General features: G+C 39.2%; 1 protein-coding gene across 1 annotated transcript in view; it reads left to right on the top strand.

Moving 5' to 3' along the window:
* Positions 1-25,205, top strand: part of LOC139450948 (sterile alpha motif domain-containing protein 9-like) — a 46,840-nt gene that overhangs the window by 1,908 nt on the left and 19,727 nt on the right. Inside the window, exons 2-3 of the mRNA XM_071232772.1 lie at positions 2,009-2,332; positions 22,091-22,331. Coding sequence (XP_071088873.1) covers positions 2,053-2,332; positions 22,091-22,331 — 521 coding nt within the window. The 5' untranslated portion in view covers positions 2,009-2,052. The remainder of the gene's footprint in view (positions 1-2,008; positions 2,333-22,090; positions 22,332-25,205) is intronic.

The following is a 25,205-nucleotide window of genomic DNA, read 5'->3' as shown; positions in this document are numbered from 1 at the left end:
TCACTGTCATAATTTATTTATATGAAATATTAAGTAACAGACCTAAGCACACCTTATCCCTGTTTTCATTTAGATCTATCCGAAAACATTTTTTATCTCTTATCATGCGTCCAGTGCCACATTACTACGCAGCCTTAAAGTAAAACGACAACACAAAGACTATACACCTAGTAACTGTACATGTTTTAAGATATATTACAAAAAGATACTACAAACATTGTAAGGCTGTCTGTATTAATTTTGCCCCGACGTAATAACAAAAGTACCACCATCATTGCACATTCATAAAATGCCTAGATCTTTCTTCAACTACATGTATTAAAAAGTTGTTTCCGAAAAAAAAAAAAAACCTCGAAATACGTCCAAAATTAATTTGAAGACTGGTACCAAGGTAGAATATGTTAAACATTAGTGAAAAACATTTTAAAATCCGTTCAGCGCCGTGAAATATTTGGAAGCCGACGTGAAATAGTGATCGCGGTCGCACGTTCAACTTCAAACACCCTAACTCTGGATGATGTTTATTTTGAAAATGAAGCTGAAATAATAATTGGTTTGCTACAGAAATCCTTAGATCATCCCAAATGAAGGTCTGCAGTGGCAAACGTTGTTTGTTCTGCATGGCATATCGAAAGTAAATAAATGACCCCGTGTCTGCCACATTTCTGGCAAGACATGTTCTCGAATATTTCGAAAAAAATGGACTTCTATCTATCTACATATTAATATAGTTTTTGAACCTATGCATTTCCTTTCGTGCGATAATTCGAATTTTGATTCAACCAATATATACAAATTTTCATAAGAAATAACAGCTACGGGAGTACCGTTCAGGTGCTGTACGGAATTAAAATACATGTACGATATTAGAAGAAATTGCGTACGATATTACAGTCACACTGTACAAATTTATTATTAGCCTCCTTTGACTGAACGTGTGGTCAAAACGGAAATCGGAATGTACAACCGGTTTAATGGGGTGGGAAGATGATTGGATAACCTTTTGTATGGTATGCCCCATGACACTGTATCTGCATACAAAGCTTGGTGGTTGAGACCGGCGACCAAAAGTGTACGATATTCGGAGAACTGACTGTAGTACATGGGTCGATATTGAAGATATAATGCTACAAAAATCGTTCTTATCGTTATTAAAAATAGAAGTGCCGTTTTCGCCCGACACATAGTAGCCGTTTTCGCTAAATGCGGTGCCGTTTTCTCCAGAGAAATCGGTGACCTTTTGCTGAGGTTCTGTTTTAGACTGCACCAGTTGAATTTTACCGCGGTTTGGGACCAAGGACGTGTCGTATATGTAACCGCATTGCGCATTACGGACTGCTGTGGACTAGAGTGAGTGAGTGAGTGAGTTGGGTTTTACGCCGCTTTTAACAGTATTCCAGTTATATCGCAGCGTGTCAGCTTAATGTGTGAGGAAAGCCCGAAGTGATGCAGGTCTCAGACGTTTACCACTTCGGTGAAACCCTCGAGCACGGGTTCTGGTGCTGACAAACCTAGAAACATAATCGGGTCGAACCGGGATTCGAACCCACAATCATAGGTTTCTGGCATGCCCAAGGGACGCAACTCTGCATAGCGAATTGCGGCGCCTTATACGACTGGGACACCCGTGCCCCCGCTGTGGACTAGACTCATCCTAGAGTACCTTTCTGTACTTGTTTTGGCTAGGGTACATGTCTGTATACAAAAAGTTATGTCTAAATTGACATGTCTTTTGTAAATTTGTCTAAATTTTGTCTAAATTTTCAAACCTTTGTGTCAAGTTTTATACACCTTATGTACATATGTTTAAAGGTGAAGTTTTCTTCCAGTGTTTGTTTAATAATGCATGTACCGTAAATATGAGAGTGTTTAGACAAACAAATTCAAGTCTGCACAGGTAATGTGAAAGTATTTTGTCCGTAAGATATGTTTTATATGCCCCTACTTATGATAGAAATATTGTTTTTCGGTTATATGTGTGTGACATTACACATCTTCTTTGCTTCAGGTATCAAGATGCAACCAGTTTTATCATTTAATTGATTGTGCACAATGGAAAGGAAACATTGGCGGACGATTCAGCATAACTGGGACTTCCTTAGGTTGGAGCTGAATGCTCAGTATCTTCTTGATGACCTGGCTTCTTGTCTTCCATTGGAGGAGAGACAGCGTGTCAAGTTTAAAGATGTGGATGCGGACAAGAATGAAATACTTTTGCTTAGCCTAAAAAGCTTTTCCAATTCTTATGAGCATTTCCTTGAGGCCCTCAAGAAGACAGATAATCACATCTTCAGGCATTTAACATCTACCACTGAATCTTCACTGAAACAAGGTTAGTAGACTGTGACTCATTGTGACACTGAAGGTTGAATAAGAATTGTTTTATAACCTTGAAATTTAGTTAGAGTCCTAAACGCTCTCCAACACAGTATGTCCCTCCGGTGTACGAGGACATGCTATCAGCCAAGCACAGGAGTCTGTATCTAAAAATAGACGCCCTCATGCATATTCATGACCATCTCCACACGCGAGCCCGAAGGGTGAGGGTCATGAATATGCATGAGGGCGTCTAATTTTAGATACGGACTCCTGTGAACCAAGTCACTGAGTCTGACCTCCCAGTCCATTTGGCCCCCACTTTCGACCAGCACGGGTTGCTTGGAAGCTATTCAAACTCGAAATCCCCACATAATGAATTTCACCATCTAGCATGGCCAGTACTGGTGATGCATGTTTTCACCCAATTAGATTGGCAACAAATTTAATGAAATGTTATTTAGAAAATTCAAATTAGGTATGTCTCCTTCGAAATAATGAGAGGTGGAATTCTTGTGGGATCAAACTTGCATTGTCAACAGTTTTTTATCGACCATTGTCTAGCTATTGCGAGATTGTAGAAAGGTTTATTTTCTGTTGGAACTGCAGGAATACTTCTACAATCTCTAGTCACCACTGTTACAATCTCTAGTCACCACTGTTACAATCTCTAGTCACCACTGTTACAATCTCTGGTCACCACTGTTACAATCTCTGGTCACCACTGTTACAATCTCTAGTCACCACTGTTACAATCTCTAGTCACCACTGTTACAATCTCTGGTCACCACTGTTACAATCTCTGGTCAGCACTGTTACAATCTCTGGTCACCACTGTTACAATCTCTGGTCACCACTGTTACAATCTCTAGTCACCACTGTTACAATCTCTAGTCACCACTGTTACAATCTCTAGTCACCACTGTTACAATCTCTGGTCACCACTGTTACAATCTCTGGTCACCACTGTTACAATCTCTAGTCACCACTGTTACAATCTCTAGTCACCACTGTTACAATCTCTGGTCACCACTGTTACAATCTCTGGTCACCACTGTTACCACTGTTACAATCTCTGGTCACCACTGTTACAATCTCTGGTCACCACTGTTACAATCTCTGGTCACCACTGTTACAATCTCTAGTCACCACTGTTACAATCTCTGGTCACCACTGTTACAATCTCTGGTCACCACTGTTACAATCTCTGGTCACCACTGTTACAATCTCTGGTCACCACTGTTACAATCTCTAGTCACCACTGTTACAATCTCTGGTCACCACTGTTACAATCTCTGGTCACCACTGTTACAATCTCTGGTCACCACTGTTACAATCTCTGGTCACCACTGTTACAATCTCTAGTCACCACTGTTACAATCTCTAGTCACCACTGTTACAATCTCTAGTCACCACTGTTACAATCTCTGGTCACCACTGTTACAATCTCTGGTCACCACTGTTACAATCTCTACTCACCACGGTTATTATGTGTTATTATATGAAGGAAGAATGCATGTGAGAATGTGTGTATTATCCTGTAAGTGCTGTATCACATAGCACGTGGAGCGACATGCTGAGAGACCTTCCTATTGTTTTCACTTATAAAACTATAAATATACCTGCATCCTGCATTACATATTCCTAACTTGAATTAAATGACGATCTAGTGGTGTCAGATCAGGTGTCCCCCTATATCTCATTATGCCCTTCTTCGCTACCTACGAAGGACGCGAGAGACGATCCTTTGATGCTTTTGTCTCAAACCACTTTGAGTTTGTTTTGTGTGTTATCCATCCTTTTTATTTTGGCAGTTTTGTAAATCCATCTTTTTTTACACATGGTATTAAATTCCATGCCTCTACTGCGGCTTCTGGTCTTCGTGTTGGCCACCATTTCTTTCCATAGTTTTAGATAGGCTTTTAGATTGTTTATGGACTCTAGAATGACTGGATCTTCCAGAGTTGGATCCTGCAGGATCACAGATCCCCAGATCTCGTCCCCAGATGGGGAATTACGGAAGACACTTCCCCACATATCAGCTTTGTCATCAACCTTTGCAGCTATGAACACCTCACTTACAAGAAACAGGAATTACAGTCTGTACGGTCCTGGCAGCTGGCAGCTGTATCAGTTGTGGAAACTGATGGACCATGTTCTTTGCACACTGGCATCACTGACTCTACAAAGGAGACAGGGCCATCTAGCCACCTGAATGGCTAATATATGGTCTAGATTGTAAGGATTCAGTTGTTAAACCTGTAACTATCGTTCGAAATACCCCATGTTTTTGAGGTTGTATGATTAGAAATCACATTCCGACTGTCACTTTCATAATCTGGTAAGCGACGCACTGATTGGTCGGATGAAAGGTCGTTCTGACGTGGCCCCTAATGGGATGTCTTCAGATCTTTGTTTATCGGTAGCGAGAACTAAGGTCTGATTTTAATGAGATTGGTACCAACTCACTCAAGACCCCCCCACAGACATCCATGCCGGCGTCATCGCATGTCAGGCAGTCAAGGCGACCAGCTCCAAGACACCTACCTACACATCCCCATCCACCAGGAGCACAGGAAGTCCCAAAATTAATTGTCAACAACCACCACAACCAACGGGTCATTCTTCCGTTTGGAATTTCAACGGCCTCCTGGTTATTCACGCGCATTACGAAGCCGATTGTCTCCAACTGACACAGGAGGGGGATTGGCTTCATGTCATACATAGACAACTGCCTCATGAATCACCAAGAGAGGCAACTACTTCTTCAGCATCAGGGTTTTACAATGCACCTGGTTCACCAACTGGGTTGGCTAATCAACGCTGAGATGTTCACAGGAGGCCTCTTGATACCACCAACAGCCTCCTGCGCCTCCCACCAGACCAATGGGACAAGATAGTCACATTTGTCCAACTGGCTCTGACATGCCCCCAATGAGTCCATCAGTGTCAAGTTCTATTTGGCCTACAGCAGCACAAGGCCTCACAGGCAGGGATAGCTCAGCGTTAGGCGGCTGGCCGCTAGAAGTGTTTCTGGCACCTAACCATAAGGAGCCAGCAATTAGCCAATCTACATTGCCATCTACAGAGATGCTAACCACTACGCTTTTGGCATAATAATTACACTTTTGAGACTAAAATTACGCTATTCCTCTTATCCTGCCCAAATTAAGATTTTTAACATTTTCTTCTCACAAATTATTTACATGTATAAAATATCATGGAGAGCAAATTGTTAATGCACCAATCACATGAAGCAGGGAGCTAATTGCATGTAGACCGATATGTCTTTTGAACTCGAAACACCACATTGCCCTTCTGCAATACAGTTAATTTTATGAATGTGTTTGGCTTTGACCACGTTTCAGCATCGAATGCAGTGTTTCTGACACCATTTTTTGTCGCCTCACTAAAATAATAGTTTGTTGAGGTTTGTCCCCACACAACAGCTTGAATTAAAAACTTTCGTTATCTATTTATAATCTGTAATTAGTTATTCAAAATACAACATATTTGTTTGAAATGTGGCCCCAATGTATGTCGCTGATGAGGTTGCTGCATGCTGCTATGGAACTTCTATTTTTGCGTACTTTTTCGATGTCCTTTTTGAGCGTTGTTGCTCAGTTTTTAGAATAGTGTGGCTTGTGTGTCCGGCTACATTACTTAGTAAGTGTCAATGCATGTGTACCATGCTTCACGTACACATAGGCCTAACAAAAATGTCTAAGCGAAAACCAGCATTATGACATGGTACTCTTAACATTACTCTGTTTCACATGAAATTAAGCTTTTTTACCCCACTGATTACTGCAAACCTTAGATAGTTTTGGCATCTCTGCCAATCTGGAGGACCCATCAGGTTGGTCAGTGGTAAAAACTAACAGTTTTAGTCCACTAGTCCTTATAATGATACCATATAGCAAAACCCTTAAAAATCGCAAATGTCTACTAGTCCTTATGATACCTTAACTACTGTGCAGTTTGGCAAGGACTAAAGGACTAATGCCAATTTCTAATGCTGTTGACAGAGTTCAAGGTGCCCCATCACCTCTTCATAGACACCCACTTTTTAGATCAGACAGTGGCAGAGCAATGGTCTCCAGACACAGTAACACATCAACTAAGAACTCGAAGCTGTCATCCTGGCAAAAATACAACATTGGGCTCACCAATTAACCAATGGCCAATGATCGCCACGAACAATACAACAGTTGTCTAGTTCAACAACAAAAAGGGTTCGACCAACTTGACCTCCCTCTTGAACCAGATGTTCCACTTACCACAATATACAGAAATTCCGTAAGAGGCCAGAGCGACACACATCCCCGGGTGCAGGAACGTCCTGGCCGAGGTGCTGTCACATTGGACCGCCTATCCCCCAGAGTTGAAACTGTACCTGGACTGCTTCCATCTACTATGTCAGCATTTGGTGCAATCGAAATTGTAAAAAAATTAATAACCCAAAAGCTAGAGAAACAGTATTGGAAAAAATAGAACAATATAACCTTATAGATGTCTGGAGGGATATAAATCAGGATTTAAGAAAATACACTTGGTAGAAAAGAAATCCAAGACAACAGGCAACACTTGATTTTTTCATGATCTCTCAAGATATTTATGATATGACTTTAAAGAGTTTAATATAACCAGGCTATAAATCTGACCATTCAGTAATAACTCTTGAATTCTCAAACAGTTTAAGTCAGGAAAAAGGACGAGGTTATTGGAAGCTTAATACCTCATTATTGTGTAATGTAGATTATGTTAAAACGGTGAAGGAAATTATGGAAGAAACTATAACAGAATATTCTTCTAAAGAGCCAGGAGGTATGATTGGCGTTGGGGATAGAAACTTAGAATTAACCATTGGTGACTGTTTATTTCTGGAAACTTTATTAATGAAAATTAGAGGTAAAACCATATCATTTGCAACATATGTTAAAAAAAACAGGCAAAACCAGACTAAGGAACTGGAAGATAAAAAAGAAGAAGTAGAGGAAGAAATTAGGAATAACTTTCAACAGATTAGTGAAAATGAATTGGCAGAACTATCCAAATATAAAATAGAATTAGAAAAAATTAATGAAGAAGTAACAAGGGGAATACATAATAGAAATAGGATAAAATGGTATGATGAAGGCGAAAAACCAACAAGCTACTTTTGTACTTTGGATTCTAGAAATTATACAAGTAAACTCATAAACACTTTGATTGATAATAAAGGGGAAGAAATTAGTGACGGGGACTTAATAATAAATGAACAAAGAAAATTTTATGAGAAGCTTTGCTCATGAATTTCAAAAATGTAAAAACACCTAGTCTAAATAAGGGCTAATTTAGAAATAAAATCACTTTAGATGAAATATCAAAGGCAGTAAAACAAATGAAAAATAACGAAAGCCCAGGAGTAGATGGCTTTCCAATAGAATTCTTTATTTTTTTCTGGAAAGACTTAAAAATATCGGTTTTTAGATACATAAATGAAACTTTTGAAAATAAGGAAATGACATATACAATGAAAAGGGGAGTCATTACGTGTATACCCAAGGGAAACAAAGACAGAAGAAAAAGAATTGGCATCCAATATCATTGCTGAATGCACTTTAAAAAATAATTAGTACTTGTATTGCACATAGAATGAAAATGACTTTAGATCACCTAATTCATGATAACCAAACTGGCTTTATTCCTGGAAGATGTATTAGCGAAAACACAAACTTTTGTATGACATTATGTTTGAATGTAAAAGACTAAATAGACCAGGAATGTTGCTGCTAATTGATTTTGAGAAAGTGTTTGATACAATATCAAGACAGTTTATTTCCAGGGTATTAGAAAAGTATGGGTTTGGGCCTTATATGATAAAATGGATACACCTACTAACTAATAATGCATCCTCCTGTGTAATACAAAACGGTCATATGTCTTCTTTCTTTATTAATGAAAGAGGATGCAGACAAGGAAACCCAATATCGCCATATCTTTTTCTTTTTGCTGTAGAAATCTTAGGCTGTATGATATGAGACAATAAAAATATTAAAGGAATTGTATTGAATGAGAAAGAGTACAAATTAGGTCAGTACGCAGACGACACACAATTATTCTTAAACAGAGAGGCTGAAAGCCTGTATGCAGCAATAAATATACTTGACTGTTTCTTTAAAATGTCTGGACTTAAAATGAATATTGATAAAACAAAAGCCATATGGACCGGGTCGAAAGCAGGGGGCTCAACAAATATTTGTGAAGACTTAAAATTAGACTGGCATGTAGGGAATTTTGAAGTGTTAGGAATTATTCTCACCCCCCATTTGCAAGATCTATGAGTTATCAATACCCGAAAAAGACTTAAAACAATAAATAGGTTATTGGCAAACTGGAAAAGAAGAAACTTGACTCTTATAGATAAAATTACTGTTATCAAGTCATTGGCTCTCTTAACTCTTGTCCATATTTTTATGGCACTGCCAAACCCCCCAAAAGTTTTTATTACAAACTTAAATAAAATTCTGTTTAGTTTTTTATGGAATGATAAACCAGATAATCTGAAAAACATTATGCTGATGGTGGGCTTAGAATGGTTTAAAATATTTATAGAATCACTAAAATTATCTACATTAAGAAAGTATTTAAAATAGAGTACATATGATAATCCCTCAGTTTTTTCTTTCACTGATATGATAAATTTAGGAGTCAATGCTGATAAATATTTATGTGTGAAAAACCCTTTTTGGAGATATGTTTAAAATGTTTGGGGAAATTACAGCAGAAAATTTACAACAGATTCAGAAAAGATTTCCGAAATTCTATCACAGCCCCTATGGCTAAATCACCAATTTAAACATGAAAACTACATAATTAAAAATTGGTTTAAAAAGGGTATAATGACAATTAAGGACTTATGTAATGAGAATGGATTTCTGCCATTTGAAATATTGAAAGTACGTTATGATATACAGGGTATAATACTAGATTATAAAAAGGTTAAACTTAGTATACCTAAAGAATGGAGAGACACTGTCAACCATTTTATCAAAATACCAATATATGACTTAAATCTTAGTCCACAATTGAGGGATATATTTATACCCGTTCAAGGATCTAGGTACTTTTATGATAGACTAATTACAATAACAAAACCACCCTTAGTAAATGGAAAATGGCAATCTCTTTTTGACGATGATATTCAATGGAAAGAAGTTTATTCACATTTCAGAAAATGTACTAAATTGATTGACTTTCAGTTTAAGTTTATCCATAGAATAATTTACACCAAAAAGGAATTATTTAAAATGAAACTAGTTGATAATGATATTTGCTCCTTTTGTGACTTAAATGGTGAAAACCTTATACATGTATATTGGGAATGTGAATATGTTAAACACTTTTGGAGCAAACTGGAAACCTTTTTAAACCTTGACATAAATACTAGGATCTCACTTACCTAATACTCAGTTATTTTTGGATTCGACAAAAGTATACTTTTACTTAATCATATTATAATATCCAGTAAAAGATATATATATATATATATCAAGTATTAAGGGTGAGAAACCAATTTTTGATCATTTTTGGAAAATACTAAAAGAGTCAGCGATGATTGAAAAATTCATTGCCACAGAAAACAATGGTCTATTACAATTTGAACAAAAATGGGGGGAAATCCTACACAAATTAAAATAATAATCATGCCCTGTACAACAATGCTATAGGTCAAGTTACGCCTCAAATAGCAATACTATCATAATTGCTACGGTACAACTTTTCATGCTCTTCTTGAGGCATATCATGTGTATGTATGTATATATATATATATATATATATATATATATATATATATGTGTGTGTGTGTGTGTGTGTGTGTGTGTGTATATGTATGTGTTTCAGTTATGCATGCTATATTTATTTCACAACTAGTACATCCATGTAACGTATTTTCACTACGATTGATTAAACATACTGTGTAACCTCTGAACCTGATGTATAACCCTTTGAAAAAAAAGACCTAGGAAGTCGAAGCTGTCATCCTGGCAAAAATACAACATTGGGCTCACCAATTAGATGATCGCCACGGACAATGCAACAGTTGTCTCGTTCAACAACAAACAGGGTTCGACCAACTTGACCTCCCTCTTGAACCAGATGTTCCTCTTACCACAATATACAGAAATTCCGTAAGAGGCCAGAGCGACACACATCCCCGGGTGTAGGAACGTCATGGCCGAGGTGCTGTCACATTGGACCGCCTATCCCTCAGTGTTGAAACTGTACCTGGACTGCTTCCATCTACTATGTCAGCAGTTGGGGCAATCGAACATCGATCTGTTTGCCACAAGACAAGCAGCTGCTGACGTTCGTGTCACCAATGCTGTAGCCTCAGGCCGTAGACTTGGAGGGTCTCAGTGCCTATGCATTCACCCTGCCGGTACTCCTGCCCAAGGTGATCCAAAAGATCAACTCAACCAACAACCTGATTCTAATTCTTTTGGCACCACACTGTCCAGCAAAAACCTGGTTCCCATTTCTCTTACACATCGCAAGCCAAACAGCTCTTTGGTTTCCAGAGTGGTTGAATCTACTGCAGGACCCTCATAGCCACCGCCTCCATCCAACTCCAAAGCAGTACCATCTTCATGCCTGCGTAGTCTGCAGAAGGCATTAACAGCCAAGGATTATTCTAGGAGAGCTGCCCTGGCTCTAGCCCAGGCCCAAAGACCATCCACCAAGAGATGGCCAATGGGCTTCCTTGGTGACCTTCTGTAGGCAAAAAGATGTGAGCCGCACAGAGGCAACAGCGCATTTCATAGTGGACTACTTGCTCCACCTAAGAGTAAAGAAACATCTCAAGGGTAGTACCATAGCTATGTAACTGTCCGCCATCTACACCGTCTGCACTGTTTACCAAGACAGGAAGCTGTCTACGATATTGTCCCGAGTTGACTGCTATTATAAGATTTTTAAAAGTTTCAGGTTGGAGGACCAGAAGTTGAAGTTCTGTACCCAAGCATAGGACTTGAATGTCATACATCTCAGAACCACTATGAACCACTCAACAGAGCCTCCTTTCAAAACCTGACTCAGAAGGCCATCTTCCTACTAGCTCCAGCTACTGCAACTATGGTCAGCGAACTCCACGGTCAAGATGTCACTCTAGTACAGTGGGAACAACGCCCCAGAAGATCCGTTCAACTTGGCCTGTGCTGGGATTTTATTGCCCAAAATCAGCAGCCCGGCCAACCAGATAGATGCTTTACCATACCACTCCTCCATTCCATTATTGGGGTAGAGGACCAGGATGAGCTTCTGCTATGTCCATCCATACTCTAAAAGCCTACGTAGAAGCAGTGAGGCCCAGGAGGACGAACAGGCACCGCTTGTTTATTCTGACCTCATTGACTTGTAAAGGAGAGATATCCAGGAACATTATCTCTTTGTGGCTGAGAGCCACAATCCTACAAGTCTATGATGAAGCACCCCAGGGCCAGCAACCCCCACAAGATCCAGGTGTTGGCTTCAACCATGGCTCTCCACAGAAATTGTTCCATCCAGTCAATTTCACAGGGGTGCTTCTGGAGCTCTACCACTGTCTTCACGAGCCATTACCTCCGTGATGTGTCTGTGGTAGACATGAATGGCATACATAGTTTTGGGCCATTGTTGGCTGCTCAGCAGATCGCCAACCCCAAGAAGCCTACCCCATGCCCCATCAGTCAGACTGTTCTCAGGTTTGAGGAGGGGAGGAGTTGTAGTAAACATTCACAGTTTATCTAACTCTTGGTTCTGGTTCCAGTTCACTGGGTTGCCATTTCCACGCGATTCCGAGACAATTAACCTAGGTCTCCTTGAGAGAACCGAAAGTTATGTCTGGTTGTTCACAAGGGCTACTGTTGCAGCTGCTCGCTGCAGAAGAGTAGCAGAGACTAACCACCTCTAGGTCCTCAACCTAGAGGACCACTCTATGAGATGCCATGTCACGTGACAGCTATCCTAGCACTTGACTGAAGATACGCTCCAACACCACCTACCATTGGATAAAGTGCAAAATGTAATGCAAGATAAGTAAAAAATGTTACATAATCAGAGTATTATGTCTATTTTATATACTTATCCTGCATTACCCAAGGACCCTCCCGTGACAGACTTCTTCCTCACCGCTGTACCATCAGTCCTGAGGGTAGTTTGTGAAGACAATAATGACATATAGGAGGCATCTCTTCAGACACCTGATGTCCCGTAGGTTATGTTGGGCCAAAGAGTACTGATGACACTACTAGATCGTCATTAATTTCCAGTTAGTAAGCCAATGTGCAATATGTAATGCAGGATAAGTATATAAAATAGACGTTACCCCGGTATGCTATGATTATGTAATACTTCTGCAACTGCATATATTATGGAAAAGAAATACAGAAATGCACAATGCACAATGACATGAAGTTTTGATTTCAATACCAGGAACAGTATAATGGTATTAATATATTTGGGATAAGAAAAATCACTCATATTTTGTTTTTTGCTTTTTAAGTTTCTTCTAACTCTTCAAAAAAATAACCAACCGTAATGGTATTCAAAGGGTCAGACTTTACAGGTTTAAGCAGTCCGCAGGGGGATATATTTTTACTTTGTAGTTCTGATAACAGTAGTGACAAGAAACCTTGTGGCAACCATTCAAAGAGATGAAATATCAAATATGTTTCATTCAAAAATTCTGATTCTTTTTATGCACTTATTCTTAAATGTCCTTTATGATATCTACAAATGAAGATTGTTTCAACAGAAATTTAGCTTATGACAAGCCAAAATATAACCTTTCAAAGGGTTTTTTGCACTTATAATTCAGGAGCGATGAATATTTTCAGAAATGCAAACCTAATCAAAACAGAAAAATAAAACAAAATATCCTTTTTTATGCTTTAATTAGACATGATAGCGATAACTATAAATAATGTTCCTTTAAATCCTTCTATTATTGTTGAACAGGCCCTTTAACAGAGCTTCTTATTAGTAAAATCAGGTGTCCTCCCATTAGTCATACGGCCCATTAGTCATATGGGTTAAAACAACATATGGTATGGTTGACTGTACCAACAACTACCTTTGTAATACCCACAATTAAAGTGGAATGATCCAAAAAAAAACAAAATTACAACTTTTAATAATCTTTTAATACTCTTCAGCATAGCATATATATTAATCATATCCTCAATGACCTATAATCTTATATGACATATATACATAAATAATCACATTAAGTAATCACTGTAAGTTAAATGATCATCAACGCAGGATCACATATTAACATTTTGCAGTTTCACATTTCAGCATCCAGAAACTGAACACAATTTTTCTGACCTACTTGGAGTTGGTCCAACAATCTGATGAGTCGGTTTTCTTTCTCGCGATACACTTGCTTTCTGTATTGGGGAGCAGCACCAAAGTCAATTTGTCGCATCTTGGCAGATTCAGACTTCTCAATCTGCTTGATCAGTTAACAAAACGATAAATGTTTGGATGATGATGTGGCAGAGACTTGCTCAGTCGGTAGTGGAAGCCTTCCAGATTATTGTTCGTGCGAGGTCCAATGTTTGGGTGATGATTCCATAGAGGGATGGGGAATCTAGCATCATCATCAACCCAAGTTGTTACAATATAATCATTAAATCTCTGAGCCTTCACCAGCGTTCTCCATGGCGTCGACCCAGGCATCTTGGACGTCAGCTTCCGGTAACAGAGCCAGGAATGATGCTCTTCTGACCCAGCGTCTGACCCCAGGATTTTCTTGGTATGGGACAGCTAACCCCAAGTCTTGTACTTTCCCTCTCTCTCTGGATGGTAGATGAGTTACTACTTCAGGATCTTGTTGGGCAACTGCTTCCTGGTACAAGGTTGGCATCGGGGTGATCTCTTCTCTGACCCTTTTCCTCATGTTACTGACAAATCTGTGTCAGGTTCTTGTGGGCCGTGGTTATGAGGAGTGGTGCTCCTGACATAGTTTCCAACTGTTGTAACTCTACCACTTCAAGTTTTCACTACACACTTCCAGTGTTCCTTTGCAGAGTTCTTGTTGTGAAGGTGACCTTGAAACAGTACCTGCTCTGTACCTCGCCTAGAAGTAACATATTCCACTTCAATCAATCCTGCCATGATAACAAGAGTGATATGCTAGAGTCATACTTACTTACTTTGGAGATTTAACGTGCGCTTTCCGACTGATGCGTATTTCGCACACGGGCCCGGCCAGGCCATTTAATGTGTTTCCGAAAGGGGCGAAAGTGATGTGTGCAACCCAAGAGGGGGCTTTAGGGGTTGCTTATATAGAATTTGGGAATTTTGAGATTTGGAATAGATGCCAATGGGGTTGGGGAGTAGGAACTAAGGGAGCTGGGTATGGTGGATGTTTGTTTGTTTATGTGATTTTGATTTGGTAGATTATAGTGTTTTTAGATGTGTTTTATTAGTTCCGTTTTGATTAAGAATACGCCTAAGACCTTGAAGTTTTCTAGTTTATTTTGTGGGTTTAGTATTGCTTCTAGAGTGAGAGCCTTGTTTAGATTGAGGGTGGTTTGTAATGCGGTTCGATGTGTTAGGTAGTGTGTGCAGTGGTTGAGTGCGTGTTCTGGGGTTTCTAGTTGTTTGCAGTGTGGGCAGTTACCTCTTGTGTGTTTTTTAAAAAAATTTAGGTGGTTATTTAGGTTGGTGTGTCCTGTTTGGAGTTGGATTACTCTGTCGATTTTTTTTGATGGATGGAGAATTTTTGGTTTGGTTAGTGGTGTGCTGAGTACTTTTTTGATTTGGCTATTTGAGTTTAGATATAGGTTATGCCATTTTTTGGTGATTCTTTGCTTGTTTACGCTTTTAATTTCTGATTTTGAGATGGGTAAGTTTAAGCTTATTTCTGGGATTTTGAGGGATAGTGCTTGAGTCTGACTGACTGATATAAAAGATTTAACGTGCGCTTTCCGACTACAGCGTATTTCGCACACGGGCCTGGTCGGACCATTTAGTGTATTCCGAGAAGGGTGAAAGTGGTGTGTGCAACCCAAGAGGGGGCTTTTAGGGGTTGCTTATATTGATTTTTTGAAATTTTTAAATTTGGAATAAATGCCGAGGTGGGTGGAGGAGGGAACTAAGGGAGCCGGGTGAGGTGGGTGTTTGTATGTTTATTGGATTTTGGATTGGTAGATTAATTAATTTTTAGATGCGCTTAATTAGGTCTGTTTTGATTAGGAATACGCCTAGGGCCTTGAAGTTTTCTAGTTTATTTTCAGGGTTTAGTATTTCATCTAGAGTAGGAACCTTATTTAGATTGAGGGTGGTTTGTAGTGTGGTTCTGTGTGTTTGATAGTGGGTGCAGTGAATGAGTGCGTGTTCTGTGGTTTCGGGTTGTTTGCAGTGGGGGCAGTTGCCTGTGGTGTGTCTTTTAAGATGTTTTAGGTGGTTATTTAGGTTGGTGTGTCCTGTTTGGAGTTTTGTAATTAATCTGTCAATTTTTTTAGAGGGGTGTAGGATTTTAGGTTTGGCTAGTGGTTTTCTGAGCACTTTTTTGATTTGGCTATTTGAGTTTTGATATTGATTATGCCATTTTTTGGTTATTTTTTGTTTGTTTACACTTTTAATTTCTGATTTTGAGATGGGTAGGTTTAGGCTTATTTCTGGTATTTTGAGAGATAATTTAGCTGCTTTATCGGCGCTTTCATTGCCGTAAATTCCTACGTGCGCGGGGATCCACAAGAAGGTTATTTGTTTGCCTGCTTTTGTTAGGTCGTTGGAGCTTTTAAGTATTTGGTTTATTAATTTAGGTCGTTTTTTGGTATTTTTGTTTTGGAGGGCTTGTAGTCCACTAAGGGAGTCAGTGAGAATTAGGATTTTTTTGTTGTTTTTAGATTGTTGGTTATGCAGGGCTGAGGCCATGCCCATAAGTTCGGCCGTGAATATAGATTGGTTGTTAGGGAGTCGGTAAGATTGTGTGGATATAACTGGTTGTGTGGTATGGACTCCGAAGCCTGTGTGGTTGGAGATCGGGTCTGAAGATCCATCAGTGTATATGTGACACCAATTTGGCCAATTTTCGTGTATGTATGCAAGTGTGGTGGTTTTAGCTATGTTTGGGTCGGTTTGTTTATTTATTTGGTTAGCTAGCGTTGTGTCTATTTGGGGTATTTTGAGTTTAGGGGTGAAGATATTTGATTTTTTGCAGTTTTGTTTAAGATTTTGAGTTTGGTGTTCATTGAGGTAGTTAGTTATTCTTTGGGATATTGGGGTGAGTAAGGGGTGTTTGCGAGCTAGAGCTTGGTTTCTTGGGCTAATGTTTTGGTTAATTAGGTTTTGGATGAGAGGGTTTGTTTGGGACGCGGCCCAGAAATTAAGGCTTAGATGTTCCCTGCGTAGATTTAGTGGCATTTCTCCTGTAAGGGCCTGAAGTGAGGTGCAGGAGGTGCCATGTTGGGTGCGTGTAATTAGTTTGAGAGCCTGATATTGTATTGAGTCAAGTTTTTTAGAAAGAGAGTTGTTTAGGGTATTGTATATGGCACAGCCGTAGTCTAGTTTTGATCTAATTAGTGTTGTATATAGTGAGAGGAGGGTATCTTTGGAGGCTCCCCAGTTAGAGCCGGCGAGACATCTTAATGTGTTAAGGTCTTTGCTGCATCTAGTTTTTAGGTTTTGGACGTGAGCCTCCCAGGTGAGGTGTTGATCGAAAATGAGTCCTAAGAATTTTGTTTGTTTTTGGAATTTGATTGTTTGGTTGTTTAGCTGGAGGATTGTGTAGGCAGGTTTCATGTTTTTATGTTTGAATACTACTCCTGTTGTTTTATCTGAGTTAAGGGAGAAGCCCCATTTGTCAGCCCATTGTTGTATTTTATTTAGAGATTTTTGGATTAAGTTTTCTGCCATTTTAATGCTTTTAGTGCGGATCCATAGGGCTCCGTCATCCGCGAATTTTGAAGTGTTTAGTTTAGGGGATAATCCCTCGAATAGATCATTTATCATTATATTGAAGAGGGTAGGGCTGAGGATGCTGCCCTGGGGAGTGCCATTTTCTAGGGGACACTGGTCCGATAGTGTATGGTCTATACCCACGGTAATTTTGCGATTGTTTAGGAAATCTTGGATGAAGTTTATTATTTGACCTTTTAGTCCTATTTTTTTTAGTTTTTGTATTAGCCCGTGGTGCCATACCATATCGAAAGCTTTAGAGAAGTCGAGGAATATGCCTATGGTGTATTGCTTGTTTAGCTGTCCTGTTTTTATATCCTGTTCTAGTCGGGCAAGGTTATCGAGAGTTGATCGGCCAGGAGTGAAACCGCTTTGGTCAGGATTTATGATGTTGTTTTGGTCTAGGTAGTGCTGTAGCCTATTTTTAGTCATAAGTTCCATTATTTTGCAGAGATTTGAGGTTAAGGAGATGGGCCTATAGGAGTTTGCCTGATCTGCTGGTTTATTTGGTTTAGGTATTGGGATTACTAGAGCTTCCTTCCATGAGGATGGGACCTGTCCGTTTAGGTAGACTAGGTTGTATAGTTTAAGTAAAGTTTGGAGTAGTTTGGTAGGTAAGTGTTTGATTATTTGGTAAGAGGTGAGGTCTAGGCCAGGGGCTGTTCCTTTTTTTCTATTGTTTAGTACGTGATTTAGTTCTTCTATGGTGTAAGGTTGATTTATTTCTAGGTTGTCTTGTCTGTTTTCTTTGGAGAATTTGGTTTTTTTATTTAGTTTATCTTGGAATTTCTTACTAAAGTTACTGTTGCTGCTAACTTTAGAGAAGTGTTCGGCTAGGTTGTTGGCCTTTTGGGTGGGGTTAGTTGAGTTGTTTATATTGGGGCTTTTTTTGTGCCGTTTGATGCCTCGGATGGCGTGAATTTTGCCAGCGTCGGTGTGGTGATTTAGCTCCTCACAGAATTTTTTCCAGTTTTTGGTTTTAGCAGTTTTAACTAGGTTTTGCACTTGGTGGTTAAGTTCATGAGCTGTTTTGAGATGAGAGGGGTCTCGTTTAGCTCTGTTGAAAGCTGATTTGCGTTTTAGTCTAGTTAGCTCTATTTCCTCATTCCACCAAGGAACAGTGGGTTTTCCTGGGTTGGATGATTTGAAGGGGATTGCGGATTTGGCTGCGTTGATTATGAAGTTAGTTAGGTTTTGACAGAATGTTTCGGGGTCTGTTGTTTCTAAATCGTTTAGATTAGCTTCGTTGCATAATTCTTGGAATTGGTCCCAGTTGGCGTTTTTGTACTGAAATTTAGGTTCCTGTTTAGGGGTTTGATTTGGTATTTTTATATTTCCTAGGGTTATATTTATGGGAAAGTGGTCGCTGCCTAGAGGTACTGGGTGGACGTCCCACATCAGACTTTGTGCTAAGTCTGGCGTACATATTGTTAAGTCGATAGCCGACATGGTGTGGTGGGTTTTGTCGTATCTAGTTGGTTGGTTATTGTTTAATAGTATTAGGTCATTTTTTTCGATCCACTCTGATATTAGTTGTCCATGGTTGTCTAGTTTATCTGCAATGCCCCAGGTAGGATGATGGGCATTGAAGTCTCCTAGGAAGATGGTTGATTTATTTCCTAATTGGTAAAGGACATCTAGGTCTGTATCTTTAATTGGTTTTAGTGTTGAGTGATAGATGTTAATGATTTTTATTTTTTGGTTATTGATGGTGACTTGGATTCCATTAGCTTCTAGATTAGGAGTGTTTACTTTAACTTCCTCGTAGTTAATATCCTCTCTAACGTAGATGATTAGACCTCCTCCTGTTCTGCCTGGCATGGTTTTGGACCTGTCGGTTCTCACTGCGTTATAATTTGGTAGGTTGAATTTAGTTTTATGTGAGAATTTGGTTTCTTGAATACAAGCTACATGGGGACCTTTATCTATTTTGAATTTAGCTTTGAGTTCAGAACCATGGCCGGCGAGGCCATTGGCATTCCATTGAAAAATGTTTAGGCCTTCCATTGGGAAACTGGGTGGATTTATGTTTGGTTTAGGCTTGGTTTAGGTATTTACTTTAGTAGGTTATTAAGGTTGCTGCTGAAACGGTCGAAAGAGGTGGTGACGAGTTTTAGTTTATGTGCTACACCAAAGAAGGCTTTGGAGCTGGCTTCTGGATTAGACTGCTTTAACACGTAAGCTAGTAGGAGGACTAAGTTGTTTAGATTTTTGCTTGCTACGTTTTGGGTGAGTTTTTTTCTATAGCTTTTGGTTTTTGGGGCTGACAAGGTAAGCTCGTTTATTTCCTCTGAGGATGTGTACTCGTCCTCTTCCTCGGTTAAGTTGTCTTTAGTTTGGTCAATCTGTTCGGTGGTGGGTTGCATGCTGGGTTTGGGTGCGAGAGTCTGAGTGGTTTCTGTAGTTTCCCTGTTGACTGGGTGTTCGGGGGTTGCCTGTAGTGTTGTTGTGATGGCTTGTGTTGGTGCTGGTTGTGTGGTGGTCGTTGTGCGTTGGGTTTTGCTTGCGGGTGTAGATGTGGTAATTGTAGGGTGAGAGGCGGGGAGGGTGAGAGTGTGAGTTTGTGGGATGTGTGGGGTGTTTGTTTCATTTGCGATGTATGCGTCTCGCTGATTTTGGTCCCATACGGAGACTGGGTATACTGTTTTGCGTGCGTGAGTGTTGTTGTTTGAGGGTGGTGTTGGTAGTAGTGGTTTGTATGCTTGCGGTGTGGGTTTTTTGGTTTGGATTTTGGCCGTGTTTATGTCTATATGTCTGTTGGCCTGTTGGGTGAGTGATAGTCTGTGGGGGCATTGGTTCGAGAGTGATGAGTGTTTTATGGATTTGCAGTGGATGCACCAGGGTGTGCATATGCCTGGGCAGTCCGTTTGAGCACAGTTTTTGCATTTAGTTTTTTTGAAAGTACATTGGTTAGCGGTGTGATTATATTGTAGGCAATTTGAACATTGCTTTACTTGCTTGATGTATGGTTTGACCTCTAAGTTATGGTTAGCGCCGAAAGTGATATGTTTGGGGGCTTCAGGGTGTTTAGCTGTTTTTTTGAAGTTTATTATTACAATAGGTGTGGGGGTGGTTTTCCTGTTTCTGTTTGATTTAATCCTGCGGAGGCTAGTTATTTGTGGTTGGGTTTGGATAGTGTTAGCTTCTTTGGGGTATATGTCGAGGTCCTCGTCGGTTTCCCTTGGGTGCACTCGAATAACTCCCCTAGTGTATATTTGCCAGTTAGGTTTAGAGCTATTTACGGTGAATTGGAATATTTGTTTAATTTTAGTTGCTGCTATGTAGGATTCTTGATTTGGGAAGATTATCTGATATCCTTTGAAACTACGTTTGATGTTTAGGTAATTGATTTTTTGTTGCCTTAGCCACATGCCTATTTTATTTATGGTCAGTGTTGGAGCTAGTTGTACTGAGGGGGTGGCCGAAAAAAAGTAGAGGGCCCATGTGGTGATGAGGGCTGCGGGTGAGAGGGTGTGTGAGGTAGGTGATGCCGATGCGTCTAGTTTGCGTTTTTTTGAGTTGCATGCTTGGGGAGGTGGGGTGCTGGGTTGAGTTTCCATGTAGGAGGCTTGAGGGTCTTCATCGCCGTAGCCTGCGGGAATGAGTGAGGGTGTTGCCCTGTCGGAGGTGTTGTGCGCCTCCGCAGGTGTAGGGGATGTAATGCCAGATATTTCGCATATCTCGATTTGTCTTTGGTCTGTCATGCTGGGATTGGGTGTATAGGATGTGTGTGTGAGTTTGGGTGTTTGAGGTGAGGGGTTGTGGATGGAGTGTTTTGGAAGGGGTGAGCAGTGTTTGCGGTGTTTTGGATGTTTTGGGTTTGTGAGTTGTTTAAAGCTTTAAGAGATTAATTGGAGGGCTTGTGTTTTAATTTGAAGTGTTTGAGTTTGTTTAGGTGGGCTTTGTGAGTGTAGTTTTAGGTTTGGGCTTGGGTGTGAGCGTTGATTAGGAGGTGTAGGTTGTTGTGAATGGATGGGTGAGTGGTTATATAATTACCTTTGAAGTTCTCCCTGGGCTTGCTATCAGCGGTGCTGTGCGTGGGCTTGAGGAGGCTCTGGAGGCTTGGAGAGGTGTTGCTCGCTTGGAGTACAAACTGCAACTGGCTTGAGTCTAAAACATAGACACTTTTATGTACTAGTTTGTGTTTTTTCACTAAATTGAGTAAACTCAATTTAACTCAGTAAAGAACAGGAAATAGTTTGAGATAAATCCTGTACTTGTTCCTAAAACATCATAGGTATTTATTTAAATAACATTAATTTGAATGTTTTGATTATCAAAGTCTGTCATGTATTATGTTCAAATAACTTCAATGTATATTATGTTTTCATAATAAACTAATCCCAAGCTTTCTAATCAGTGGACTTATCCATTTTGACCAAAGGGTATATCCCTCTTGTTGTTTTAACCAATCCCTCATTTGCTGTATAACTATTGGGAGTATGACAAATGGGCGTATGGCTGATGGGACATGACCTACCGGTAAAATCATGCAGGGTGTTAAGAAAGTTTAGTTTTTTTTATTGAGGTACTGCTGATCACTGTAAGATAGCTATACGATAAATTGCAAAGAACAACGAAGAGCGAAGCATAGTTTATTTCAAAATAAAACATTGTTCTGTGATGACATCATTTCTGGAGATTTGAACATATGAACTTGAAGACGTCATATATTGCACGACATTATTTTTGAGAGGGAAGTATCTCGTGAGTTGTTGTGGATGAAGCTGGGGTACGCCAACCTCGGGGAACATCGTACCGTGCACGTGGTATTAATAGTTATGTCACAGGAAAAAAGGAATTTTATGCTGACTACATCATGTACTCTTTTTGTTCTTAGAGGCAACCAAGGAACAACCAGCCACTGCAGCTAAGAATTCAAAATCTGTGGTTCGTAAAATCTTACTGGAAAATTTCATTGAGGAAGATGAACAGAGTTGCACCCTGTTGGATGTCAAAAATACAGTTCAACACAGTGGAGATACCTTTGATTGGACTGAGTGGACAGATGTTCACCTTCAACAGTTTGTGAAAGACGTCTTTGCAGACATCAGATGTGAACCAGGAAATGAGAGTCAAATGTATCCTTGTCGCAACCTTGGTATGGCTATATATATACTACTCAAAACAAGTTAAGGACAAGCACAATTGGAAGGCTGTGTGTTGCAATACCCACCAGTCAAATTAGAAAGAAACTCCCTTTGAATAGTATACACTACTGCCTAGAAGTTCATTCCCCTTACACGCATGGGCAACGCGTTACACAACCCGTGTGCACCCCGTTGGTCACTCGTGTGGAACCCGTCCGCTGTACTTGCTGATGTTTCATTTTTAGATGTGATTTTCTTGGAAAATATGAGTACTGCTGTGGCTTCTACATGATGTTTTGCGATGGTGTTAAGAGAATACATGATCCTGCTAAATGTTGATGCTATTCAAATGCTTTTTTTGTGATTTGACATTAAACGCCTATAGTACGACTTTCAGTGATCATGTTTATGAGGTTTGGTGGAGCATTGTTTTTAATGGACCCTAATTACTTTATGATGGTTGGGCCTCTTTGCCTCAGCTCCATAGCCATGACGCTGGGTAAGGGCAGCATTTAATTAATGAGAGTAGGTTATATCATGGAGGATACACTTGAGGGAGGGGGTTCTACTAATTACCGTACCACAGGAAAAGACCTGTAGACGTGAGCGCAGGGTTACCGGTATGTGTAAGATGGCCGTTGCATAATGGCCGCCAGTAGTGGTAAACATTGAGCTAAAGCAGTGTTGTTTTCACGGGCTTGTTGAATAAATTCACAGCGCTGCTGTTAATATATCTTCTACTTGATCCAAGATACATCATTCTGGCATTTACAATATATATTTTTCAACGTACATTAATGGTTTAATAGTCATATCTTTTAGAGCATTTGTCAATTGTGATGAGCTTACAAGCAATAATTGTAATTTGTGGTGACATATAAATATAAAACTTCTCATTTAAAACATGAAGTAAGTACAATAGTAAATAATAATATTCAAATCGCATTAAAATACAATGATAACAAGATTCATATGTAACCCTAAAGCCTGTGTTCCACATCCATAACCAGGAGGAAAGCTGCTGACTAAACAAAAGGAAGAAGCTTGCCCTTACATATATGTAGAGACATCATCTGAATATGACTATATGCAAATGTTACGATACTGTACCTATCTTCACGAATTATTAAAAAAATGGGCATAAGGTTCACGGAGACGAAGGCTATAGATACAATGCCATTTTTGATCTTTTAGATCATAAAGTACATCATTTGATAATAAATTCAGTTATTGATATCTAAAAAACGATTTGCCATATTAATAAACATTTCATGATGAAACAAAATCAAATGTGTGATATAAATTCATTCTTTAGTATCCATAAATGAATTATTGATATCATATAACGAATAAATAGTAAAAAAGCACCCTATATATTGTTCTTTGTGGATTGTATTCAGTAACGCGATTGCATCACGGTTATAGTGTTAATTGCTAGTCTTTTTTCTGCACCATCATTAATGAAAACTGTTTAAAAAATGGCAACTTATGATTAACCAAGGTAATAATACTTACCCGACCTGCGTTTATCTCTCTGTCATTATTATTGTTAACTTTTAAGTGGCTGTATGTATGATTGATTAAATGTATGTAAATTATGTATGTGTATTTATGTGTGTGCGTGCGTGTGTGTAAATGTATGTAAGCCTAGATAACAAAATAAATGCTTCAGTCGTTTGAAGCCAGAAGGCAGAGGTATTCCCGGGAAAGAAGCCTACTCTCGCAGTTGGTCACTAGAGCTGAACTACTCGCGGATTCTTTTTTGAATAAGGCTAATGGAGCAGAGTAAGCTTAGGGATTATCTGCTGTTGTGTGAAAACAATGCTTCAGAAAGATCGACGTGCTGTCCCTATGAACAAACCTACAGATTACGGATTGAACGTCAAAAGTGTCTGTCAGGTTTCTTAATGCTTAATTACTTTTGCTGGAGAATATGTTTCTTGTACAAGCGCTAAAAAACATGTAAACATAAAAATATATGAATGTTGAAGCTGGGGTTCACTTCAGTTTTCCTTTATATAGCAAGCCCCTCATACTGAAAAACAGCCTAACTGTTTATATTACTTTATCCTGCTATGCTTTACATCTAACAAAGCTGTACATTACTAATATATTAAGGCTTAATTTTATCTATGTTTAAAACTTTCTCCCTCTGTAACAAAATCCATATGTTCTAGTATTATATTTGATATATCTGTATTTACATATATACATCATTTATAATTTATAGTCAACATATATACCTTTAAATCTGTACTAACTCAATAATGTAATGTAATGAAATACATTAAACTCCCCCCCCTACAATTAAGTATGGTGGTTTATATCTATTAAATAATCATATTATTATCCCCCGCCCAAGGAAGTTGGTGGGGGATATAGAAACGGGCTCTGTCCGTCCGTACATACCTACGTACGTCCGTCACGTTTCGTTTCCGGAGCATAACTCATAAACCGTTCTATATTTTTTCATGAAACTTTGCAGGTCTGTCAGGTACATGCTGAACTGGTGCCTTTTGCTATTGAGAAATTTTAGAAATTTTTATTTTTTACGTTTCCATGGCAACAAGATGGACTTAGGTTCCAAACTCATCTTTTTTTTACAATTTCCATGACAAGTTCCACCTTGGTTAAAAAAAATTAGGGTTTGTTTAGATTTAATTATGTCATAAATTCTCCAACAGGGGCGGGGGATATAGCCACTTTAGTGGCAAACTCTTGTTTATTATTCAACCCTGTCTACCCCGTCGACGAAATACAGAAGTTGACATAAAACCTAAAACTTGATAATGATAATGAATGAATGTTAATGCAACAAGCATTGCGTGTGAAGATATATTGAATACTTTTGACACATTAACATAT

This window comes from Haliotis cracherodii, unplaced genomic scaffold (assembly GCF_022045235.1).
Source record: "Haliotis cracherodii isolate W230 unplaced genomic scaffold, xgHalCrac1.p SCAF_8, whole genome shotgun sequence".
NCBI lineage: Eukaryota > Metazoa > Mollusca > Gastropoda > Lepetellida > Haliotidae > Haliotis > Haliotis cracherodii.
Note: the sequence above shows the minus strand (reverse complement) of the source record. Positions and strands in the feature narration are given on the sequence as shown.